The sequence below is a fragment of the Vicia villosa genome, linkage group LG3, assembly GCF_029867415.1.
Source record: "Vicia villosa cultivar HV-30 ecotype Madison, WI linkage group LG3, Vvil1.0, whole genome shotgun sequence".
Lineage (NCBI taxonomy): Eukaryota > Viridiplantae > Streptophyta > Magnoliopsida > Fabales > Fabaceae > Vicia > Vicia villosa.
In genome coordinates, this window is record NC_081182.1 from 16,619,418 (window position 1) to 16,631,208 (window position 11,791).

Genomic DNA, 11,791 nt, shown 5'->3' on the forward strand with positions numbered 1-11,791 from the left:
TAATTCTATTCATTCCATACTTAATATAGTTGAAAACATAGATAATAGGGAGAGATAAATCTCATAGGAGCAATTAAAGATTGAAGGTGGAGACTTAATTCGATCAGAGAGATTGATCACTAATTAATGCTTTTTCATCTCTTTGTTTATCATTTGTGTAAAGTTATTATTAGTAAGAGTAGATAAATTCTCTTTTGTTGGGATAAGATGTATTTATTCTAAACTCGTGTGTCCTTTTTATCATAGCATTATATATGTTTTAGTTATTTATTATAATATTGTCGGTTATCCTCGTTTTTAATGTCTATTGTAAACTAGCTAATTATAACTTGATATATGGTTTTAAAATGCTACTGAGAATTATTTTTCATAACTAGATACATGATTTTCCTCTGTTAAACATAAACTCAATAAATAGTCTTAGTTAACCGACTAAGAGATCACTTAATGTTAAACAATATTATTGGTATCATGTTGTTTAGACTTAAGTAACATACGCAAAACGATAAATAATAATATTAAATTCTAACTAAAATATATGTAATTGATCACGATAGTACATTAGAAATGTAGAATAGGATAACAAAACCTAACCCCAACAATCTCATCTTATCAGTTAAACTTATTTTTATTTACTATCATTCTACTTTATTTCTATAAACCAACCTCTTTCAAGTCACTTTCCTTAAAATCACAAAGTCACATTAATCTCTACGAAACAATAGATAAAAAATACTTACTTTTATGCTTTAAATCTTTAAATAAATTCTCTCTCAACTATTGCAGTTTATCCTCGAACCACAATTTAGGGATGTCAACTTGCCCCCGTTAGCGGGGATCTCCGCGGGGATTCCCGTTTGGGGCCCCAAAGACGGGAAATTTCCCCCCGTGGGGACGGGGGTGGGGAAGAAAGTCTCCCCGACGGCACTTCGGGGGGGCGTGGCGTAAATACCCCCCGCCCCGTGGAGTCCCCGTCCCGCCTCAATTAGCATAATGTCCTTAATTTATATATAATTTTAAATTATTATGCAAGTTTATTTGTCATTTCATATAATTTTATCTTATATAAATTTAAAATACATATATATATATATATATATATATATATATATGTATTGTTAGTAAAATGATGAGATCTAAATGATTATTTAAAAAAAAAATTAGTTTGAAATTTTAGTGGTCATAACACTCAATATTATAGATTAAATATTGTTAAAACAATATATTTATCATAAAGGAATAATTTCTAAATTTCTTGTGGTTAGTTTTGAAGCTTTTACTATTAATTTGGTTCAAAATAATAAATAAATAAAATCATGATTATGAATCTCTGCATGAACCTTGGGGATCCGTGGAGACCCGCGGGGACGGGGATGGGGGACAAAATCTCCCCGTAGCGGGGTTCCGAAGCGGGGATGGGAAATAGATTCGAGAACGGAGATTGTGATGAGAATGTATCCCCGCCCCCGTCCCGCCCCATTGACATCCCTAAACCACATTTAATAATATCAAATTTTTTTTATAACTAGTCACACAAATATTAACCGTAGAAGATCCAAATAGTGAATTAACAAACTAAAAATTTGCAACCTAAAGTTTTCAAGTGTTTTTTCTTCTTCTTTTTCCACCACAATTAAATCTTTGACAAATGATAATCAAACATGATCTACTTTTCATCATTTAACAAAAAATTATGATCTATTAATATTATTTTTCTTCTCTTCCCTAATATAGCATTCTTAGGATTAATGTTTTTAAGATATTCTTTCTTCAATTTTAAAAAGCATATATATGACCCGTACACTTAAGTACAAACACATTTGTCAGAAAAGTCATGCATGTTATGTTTTGCTCTCTTTATTTTAAACAATTTTTTTAATATCAATTTGCATCCTATTATTGAATTTATTATTAAAAGATTCATCTTACATTGCCAGTTTCTGTCTCAGCATAAAATCTTAATTTCACATGGCAGGTGGGGTGTAGAAACACAACAGAGAGGCGCAAATAGCAAAAAACTTGCAGATTTCAAATTATGAGGAAAATAAATCTGAAACTTTTTATACAAAATTTTCCTCAAGAAATGCTCCTGGTAACAAACGTTACAATCACATTGTTCACCAAAAATACTAATAATGATTTTCGATTCGATCTCGATCAAAAACTAACATAACCACGAACTTACTAACATTAAAAAAAAAAACTAGATTGCGAATCTACGCAAACTAATTCAATGACTACATTGAAGAAAGATGCTAAAAAAAAGAGAAGCAAAAGCTAGATGCAGCTTCATCTTTGATCACCTTTTCTTCAAGTAGAAGCAATGTAATGAAACGAGGTTGGCTTATGTTTATGATCTGAGCATGATTGATGTTAACGAGCGAAAAACAACTTCGTGGCAAGGAATTGTGAGGCCGGTGTGATGATGGAAGCCGAATTCTTCTTCGGCTTGTCGAAGGAGGGACTGAAACTGAGGGTGAGTTAGGACTGTGATCGGTACAATGTATCTGCTTCTGTTTTCTCCGACGTAAACTGCGAAGTGGCCTTTTGGTACATCAAGAGGAAGATCTTGGACATCATCTTCGTCTTGATCGTAGCCGTTTTTCTTGGTTAGGCTTGAACATCTTTTTAGGATTTGCTTGAGGACTGTTTTTTGAGAGAGTTTGTTTGGTTTTGTTGTTCTAATGGCCATTTTCAAAGAGAGGGTGAAAGAAGCCGAGAGGTATGGTAGTAGTGGTGGTGGTGGTGATGGTGATGGTGGAAGTGATGATAGGAGTGACGGTTGGTATTTATGAAGAGAGAAAGAGAGAAAGAGAGAGAAGTTAGTTGTATTTGTTGATCATGTGGAGTGTGTATGTGTGGGGGCAAAGGAGAGCCCACGGGTGTTTTGGGGTGTGTGTAAGGAGTAAGGACATGTGTGATGGTGGGAACAAACCCCACTTGCATCTCTTCTCTATGTTGGTCCTCTATATGGCACCAATAACATGGATGGATCTAATATTTTACATTGTTTCCAACTATTTTCACCCATCCCTCATGATCATATTTTCTACTATGTTTTAAATACTATACATTATAATATATATCTACATTAACCAATATATATATATATATATATATATATATATATATATATATATATATATATATATATATATATATATATATATATATATATATATATATATATATATATATATATATACTCCCTTAGTTTTAAAATGTGGGCCGTTTTAATAAACAAAATTTATTTTGAAATGAATATTATTTTCATTTTTTTAATACAAAAATGATTGCTACTTATACTACTTGATACACTACTTTTAACACAGGTTAGTTTAGTAAAAATGTAGTATCTTTTGATAATATTACTGCATCTATTACTCTATATTCTGAACTCATAAACGACATTCACTTTAAAAATGAAGGTGTAATTTATTAGACTATGAAAGGTAATAAAATGTTCATGTCCATCAAATTTAACTTAGAGAAAGTTTATGACCGCCTCCAGTGAAATTTCATATAGAATTACTTAGAAGAGTGCAAGTTTCCCTCGTAATCTAATCTAGACTATCCATCATTGTAACATGTCTCCATCTTATACAATCATGAGGATAAAACATATTCAATCACTCATTCGAGAGGAACCCGACAAGGGGATCCTTTTTTTCCTTATCTTTTATGTCATTTACATGGAGAGATTATCTCACATTGTTGTTGATCAGGTGGAAGAAAATTACTAAAAACCCATGAAAACTAGAAAGCATGTTCCAAATATTTCTCATCTTCTTTTTACAGAGCCTTCTGTGGAGAAGGCTCATTAGGTTATTAGTTGTTTTTATACTTTCTTTCGAGCATTATGACAAAAGAGTAGTATAAAAAAACACAAATATATTTCTTCAAAAATGTTTATCAATAATTGTGTTATGCCATTATACAACATATTGGGTTTTTCACCTATGTTAATAATATTTAAAGGTATCTCAAGACCAATAGTGTTATACATGTGAAGGGCTCACATAGGACAATGCTTTTAGACTGTCTCAGAAGAGGCAACGATGGAATGTCACATAAAGGGAGGTATCTCTTCGCCCCCAGACCTTTCTATAGCCCAGTTTAGCTAATAAGCTAGAGGGAGTGAATAGATCAACATAAATTTTTACGGTGTTTTAAAAACTTTGGTTAACAGAAGCGTCTCAGAATCGACTTTCGTCTATTCTAAATCGCTATTGGTAGGATCTGATATGCTACAAACCACGAAGAAAGTTGATACGCTAAAGAGTTCAGAAAATAGAATCGATAAATTTGCTAAGGCAATTTATCGAACATGTGTTGTGCAAACAATTTTGTTGCACAAGCAAATCAACAAACACTTGGGGTGCAATAGTTAACTTGTCAATGTAATCTAAGAGTGGTTGATTGTGATATCTAATTGCAATTAACAATTATAATTCTCTATACAAAAATGGTTTTGTATCACAATTTAACACTTAGACTAATTTCCAAATTAACAATTGTGAACCAAAATTAATAGAATGTAATAGAGAAGTAGAGATAGGAGCACAAGGATATATTTAGGCAGATCGCTGTCCGTCCTCGCTATAACTACGTCTGACCCAAATTCCAAATGAGAATGGAGATAGTTTTTATTACTTTGCGAATTGTTATTACAAGAGAAGTTAAATCAATGAACAAACAAACTCAGTTTAATGTTGATTCTTTATCTTCTCTCCCCCTTAAGCAAGATTAAGTCGACCCAAGGGCTTTCCTTGATACTCCGTCTACCGTGACTCACTTGAACGAACCTGTGTTCTTCAAGACCTTCACTTGGCTGAATCATCACAAAAGCCTCTTGTCCAAAAACCACTAAATTGAGCGCGACTTTACTTGTCTATTAGTCGGAAGACTGCAAGTGCACAGTCATGTCGTGTAGTTTTAAAAGATATCGAATCTACAAGGACTATAAATCGATCTACCGTTATCTAAAGTTACTATGTAAAGCTAAGGCTAATGATATTTGAATTGTTTATAAGGGGAAACTAAAATCTTAAATCTAGATAAAATATAAATGTGCGGATAGCGGTATCTAATTCGTCTAACTTAGGTGATCCAAAGTTCCATTGGCCAGGTTCTTTATCAAATCAAAAATCTTTATTAAATATGTCATTTAAAAGTCCTCATCTCAAACTCTCGCTCTATTGATTAAGACTACGATCCTAACTCATAATGTACGCTCTCGATGTCCCACCAGATTTAGAAACGCTTTTTGAAAACATCAGAATTAATAAAATGCCTTTTTCATGCAAATATTATTTAATTAAAAATCCTCATCTCAAACTCTCGCTCTGTTGACTTAGATTATGCTAATATCCCCTAACGTACGCTCTCGCTATCCCGCTGAGTTTAAAAACATTTTTTTAAAATAAATAATACCTAATTAGTTTTAATACGCTCTCGTTGTCCTTAAAACTAATGTCATGTGTCTACTATCTGGTTAAATATCTCAAACTCTCACACTATTGATTTTAACCTTAATCAGTTCTAAAATCTCAAACTTCCGCTCTGTTGATTTTATAACTTTAATAAATACAATTAGACACAAAAATCAGAAATAGGTGATTTTCAATAAAACTTTATTTAGGCCAATTTATTTCGGATCCCTTCGGTCAGATTAATTTACATACCGACATTTGATTAAATTAGCCAGACATACTTATTAAATTAAACATGTATAAATAATAATAATTAGGCATATTCATCAACATATAATAATTAATCATGCAATTAATAAATAAATACGGTAAATAAGAAACCTAGATAATAATAATAAAAACTAGAATTAAATTCTGAATCTTCAAGTACTCAAACTCTCCACCACAAGTCGGTTGGATTGTTCTTCAATTAATTATTCAGCGGAAAAATAAAGAAAAGGAAATAAAAGACTTGAATCTAACGTAAGGTTATATCAGTTAAAGATTCACAACAATTTTTGATGTAGAAATTGTTGTGAGAAAAGATGAACGAAAATAGAAACAAATGCTGGAATTAAAATTGCTGAATGAAAATAATACGAAAGCTTAAAACTAAAATGTTGATCCTTGCTGAAAAACTCGGACCCTCTCAAAAGTCCTTTCAGTCTCCTTTTATAGTAATATGTTGTAACTGTCTTTTTCTCTTGACGTTTTCCTGTTCCCGATTTCTTCTCAAAAATAGGCCTCAATTGACTTGGAAAGTAGCACAGAAATAGGGGACGTGGCTGGATTCCCTTAACTAGTCAAGAGACAGGCGTCTCTTTTGGGTGAGGAAGTGGAGACGGGTCTCCACTTGGTGACGTGGCTCGTGAGACGGACGTCTCATTTACTTGATGTGGAAACGGACCATTGGGCCCTGGAGACGGGCGTCTCCTATATTGGAGACGTGGGCCTTGCTTTGGAGCGTTCGTCTCCTCCCTCTAAGATGGGCGTCTTAGCTTCAGGAGATGGGTCAGGCCTCTTGTACGTTTCTATTTCTCTCTTCTCTTTTTGCACCTCCATTTTGTTATTGCTATGTTACCTCAATTTGCGCTTTTTTAGTGATTCTTTCTTCATTTCTTCTTCTTTTGTCAAATGATTCTTGCAGGGACATAATACCTGAAACAAGGAAAATACCAGCATAATACCGTAATAAAATATAATTATAATAAAATAACGAAATGATTTATGTTATAATCGATCCAAATATACGATACAATTACGTGTTATCATAAATCACCTTGATCTTGGAGTACAAAACCCTAAAGATTTTATTCAATGAAACCACCACAATCTTCACCCAAAGGAATATTTAATTCATATCCATGGACGTTATTAAACTTGATCATATGCCAGCAACACAAAAGAGATTACATGTACTTAGTTGTGATCAAGAAGAAGAATGAAGATGAGAAGACTTGTGTATCTTTTAGGTTGTAAAGTTTCTTTTAGTGCAGAAAAAGTATATGTGTGAGTGTAATGAGGAGCTGAAACAAGAATCAGATGCCCAAAAATTCAATTTCTACTAGCGACGCGTCGACCTCCTGATCACCATGCGTTGACCAGAATCATGCACAGAGTTGCAGCTTGGAGAGTGGTTCAGTATAGGTCGACCTAGCCATGTAGTACGTCGACCTAAATTTGACAGAATTTTCCAATTTAACATCTCTGCATTATATGTCGACTTGGCGGAGCTTGTGAGTCGACCAGATTTAGGCAGGGAGTTCAAGAGTGTTTTTTATGCAGTATAGGTCGATCTGGAGGATCCATGAGTCGACCTAAAATTGGCATAGAGGCTAGCTTGTTTTTCTTGTCTTCATGAGTTGACCTGACATGTCTGTGAGTCGATCTAAGCTGAACATAATTCTTTCTAATGACTTTATGGCTTCCTCAATGGACTTGTGTGAGGAAGCACAATGCTGAAGAGAACATTATTCTTTCTAAGGGAAAAGAAGAGAACATTACACCATAAAAAACAATGCTGAATAAGGTCATAATGCATACTGACCACACCCCATTCACTTATACTTAAGCTTATCGATCACATTTAGAGCCTCTCACGTCACGTGAGCAAGAGTCCTAAAAACCACCATAAAACACCATTATATAGGGTTTTTCATCATTTTGGACAAACTCTAACCACCATACAACTTTATACACCTACTGATGCCTCTGAGTCTCTCTTTTCTTGTTGGAGGAATGCACACACCTGTACCGTTTGAACAGTACAATGGCTCCCACCGCGGGGCTCCGGTAAAACTAACATGGGCCACACCTTTACTATAACCCCTTCCATCTTCCCTCTGAGGATGGCCGATAAGACTCTACTTACAACACAAATTCCATAGGTGAAGGTTTCGCCGGGAGAGGCGGCTCTAGAGTCGCCTGAAGGAAATATGCAAGGCAGGTGTTTGTAACAAATGTAATTTCCCTTAGGTTTCCCAAAAGTACCTTAGGATAAATAAGGGTTAGCATCATTTTCTCCGAGGAGGACGCCCTCACCATCAACCCTCACGATGATGATCCTTTAGTGATAATGGTGCAAAAGGGAAATTGGGATATGAAGCACGTCTTGATTGACCCTCATAGATCCGTTGACCTCTTGTTCTAGGATGTCTTCCATAAGCTAAAGATTGACCCTAACAATAGAAATATGTTTAGTGGTTCATTAACAGGGTTGTTAGGGGAACATGTGTAAATAATGGGCTCTGTAACCCTAGAGACCACATGTGGCGAGGGATAGACACCAACGCGATCAAAGTCAGCTACCTTTATATGGACATCCTATCACCATATAATATCATCATCGGGTGACCAACCATCAACGCCAAGCAATCAACGAGATCTACCTTTTGTCTTAAAGATCGAAGCTTGTGGAGCTCTCCATGCAAAGATGTGGCGACTAAATCATTGTTTAGACATGACTTGGAGGGGTAAAATTTCACATCACTTTATGGAAAGTGATTCAAAGATTCTCGTGGAAAAGATTTCAAATCACTTCAAGACCATTGATACTTCTCTTAATTTGTTGCATCGCATTCATCATATATTGTCCTTGACTTGACATGTTCAAATTAAACATACATATTGTGAGTGTAATTGATTGTTAATTGACTTTCTAATGTTATTATTTCAATGAATTCAATGAATTTTTATGTTATAGAGACTACTCATAATGAGCTTCATAATTTTCTTTTAATAGGTATTATGTACCGGAGCTAGATTTGATTAGAAGGTATGGATTGGAAGTTGGTTGTAATGGTTTAGAGCTTCCGATGTTGTGGAGAAAGGGATGACTTGCACGATTATCATTCTAACACTCAAGTCACAATGAGGTTGAAAATGAGTGTTTGAATGAGAAAGTATTTGAATACATGTGAAGTGGCATGTTTTCCTCTTTAAAAATTTGAAGTGGTTGATAACTGCACACATGTTGAACAACATGAGGTGCGGTAAACTGTTGAATTATTGGATAGATAGCGTGATTTTAATGTTAAAGGATTTCTTTTTTATCAAAGAGAGGGGGTTTACCTATTTAGTATCACATGCCTCTTTAATCCTCAACTGGACCTTTTTATTTTAGGCCTTGCAACGGCCCAAAAAAATTGTTCCCAAGCCCTTGTTTATGCTTTTTAGGGCGAGGGTTTGTGACATGTGTTTTTGCTCGACCATGGAGTTCGAGCGTGGAAGTCCTCAATGGGATGTGGTCGTTCTCGAGAATATAGCGCATTAAATTTCGTTTCTGCAAGACATAATATAATGCTGGGAATGACAAACATGTCTCTATGCGCTAGTTAGTGATGACGTTTCTTTTTCTTTCAGAGTACTCATGTGCCTCTGAACTATTTCTAGAAAGATATCGACCATTGATGGTGCAGGGTGGATCATACGGTCTTTAATGTCTGTATAAAGTATAAAGGGTTTTTGAAAAATCATTTTACCTTTTTAGCTGTTAATGATATGCGAAAAGAGTGTTTATGATTCTTTTATCGTTTTCTTCTAATATCATTTTTCTAGCATTAGATTTAATTCAAACGAATTTGTTTCTCGGTACTAGTTTTGCATGTTCAATTATCCCTTTGTTAAGTCTCGAAGTCTGCATTCTACTTTCGTTCTTATTCCCCTTCTCTTGGATTTCTAAAGTAGTTAGTTATTGCTCAAACTTGCTTGTTTACTTCATTTTACCTGCATCAATTTCTTTTACAACATATTTTAATATGGTGAGAATTTCTACTTCGACCAAGAAGGCCAGTAAGGATATTCCAGGTGAATGGATGGATCTCAACATATTGGAGATTCTTTTTGCTTTTGTTTGTGAAGATGTTTTCGACCAAGTTTTGACTAATGTGGGTGCTGAAACTAACAAGAGAGTGTTTCTGCTAGATGAAGATAAGATGTTTTGTAGCCGATATGATGGATGTGTTATCCCTTTTCACAAATTCATATTCCTCCTTATAAGTTATCTCTTTTCCTTCAATGAATTCGACGTCTCGATATTAAGCTGTTTGCTTATAGCTCATTCGTAGCTGCATTCACTGAGCTGGGAATTTTAAAAAAAATTCCAGTATTGGTGGCATTATAATGTGGTAATCCAATTGTTACATTATTTTTTCATTTTTTCAAGACTTAGAATAAATTTAAGCCAATAATATTTCTGTCATTGATAAGAGTTTGCATGCCTTGGAATATTATATTAGAGTATTAGACTTTTTTTTTTGGATCGGGGTGCTTCTAAATTTAAGCCAAATATCCTACACTGTTTCAGGCTTCTAATTACTATTACAGCCTGAATTTTAATTGCGAGAATCTTATAAGTAAAGAATAAAGAAATAAACAGAGTAAAATAACAAGAGAAATTTCAGATTGGCATATAAATTTATATTCTTCACGGATGGACCTACTACAAACAAGTACTCATCTGTACAAGCTGGTAATGTTTTGGCTTTTCTGATTGCTGGATTTGTAAAACTATGAACTATACTATACTCTCTTCTACTACTGATCAATGACACGTGATATTAAATTCAAACAAAAATCAATCAACTTTGCAGAAAACCCATGTGTCCTTACTTTACTTGCTGCCGTTAATAATATCATCAATTCTTTCATCCATCTTCAAACTTTTCCACCAAATTATTGAAACAATAATAACAACACAACACTCATAAAAACATATTTGGTCTGCCTTGTGGCTATAACCTTCTTATATCCATGCATGTCCCACTTTTATAGTACTATCATTTATTTTATGTCTACATTATGTAGAACTCACCATGATGTCTATAACTAATTAATCTAAATACATGGATCACGGTTTTAAAACATGAAATATGATCCGGTCAAATCTTATGACCTTCATCTCAATTAAATCGTTGATCTGCAGTTTTTGGAGGTGTACATGCAAACACTCTTTAAAAATTGCAATTGCAAGTGAGAAGTTTATAGTCTAAAAATGTGAGTATATGAACCTGAACTACCGATTGGGTTTTATAGCACGAGGTTTCGGGGTCTGAAATCCTAGAATTTTCTCTAGGACAATTGTCTTTTAGACCAGGTGTAATGAAATTTTTAAGTCTTTTCATCTAACGATCTTTTAAGTTCTCTTAAGTGTGTCTATCTATCGGTCCACTTAATCGATCCACTTAAGTATTTTGTGATTTTGAATTGAACAGCTCAATCCACTACGGATAGGGTTTGGCTCACTCCATAACAAAACAAAATCAAACAAATGTATTTGACTATTAACATAAGGCACGTGATGTCTATCTATGACTAAATTTGATTATTTAAAACTAATTCAAATATGGTTTCATTAATTAAGAGCAAAGTTGTCGAGTGAGTTATGAACATGAATCACATTCAACGTGGTTGGTTGGCTGGCTGGCTGGTTCTTTTCTAGTAAGACATCCATATTAATTGTTTGAGCCACAAACAATGTAGTATAACAAATTTGGTAATAAAAACTTGTAGTATTCCTTGCTTCTCAATTTCTCAAACTACATACTACATGTCATGAGTAGTGTTTGTGTTTTCTAGTGTCTTAAAATTGCAAGGCTTCTCTTCCCATGTGGTCCTGCCTAATTAATACAAAAAATTGTAATCTGACACAAATCTACATATCATGTGTGTACAACTATAGTGGTCTTTATGTGAAGTCACAATATTTTTTACATTACTAGTAGTTTTCATTTGTGTGTAGGTATATGTTAATGTGAGTATTTCTCTATTTCTATATAGGGAGCTATAGTTATGTGGATGTCACTTTCATTGTAATAATCTTT

General features: G+C 34.1%; 1 protein-coding gene across 1 annotated transcript; it reads right to left on the reverse strand.

The window, feature by feature from the left end:
• Positions 1-1,813: 1,813 nt before the first annotated feature.
• On the reverse strand, positions 1,814-2,846 carry LOC131655009 (protein SMALL AUXIN UP-REGULATED RNA 12-like). The gene has a single exon (XM_058924918.1). It carries the CDS (start codon positions 2,690-2,692, stop codon positions 2,351-2,353), a length of 342 nt encoding a protein of 113 aa, XP_058780901.1. The 5' UTR covers positions 2,693-2,846; the 3' UTR covers positions 1,814-2,350.
• Between the last annotated feature and the right edge of the window lie 8,945 nt (positions 2,847-11,791).

Excerpts from the sequence above, each read along its gene's own strand:
- LOC131655009 (XM_058924918.1), bottom strand. The coding sequence starts at position 2,692 with ATGGCCATTAGAACAACAAAACCAAACAAACTCTCTCAAAAAACAGTC.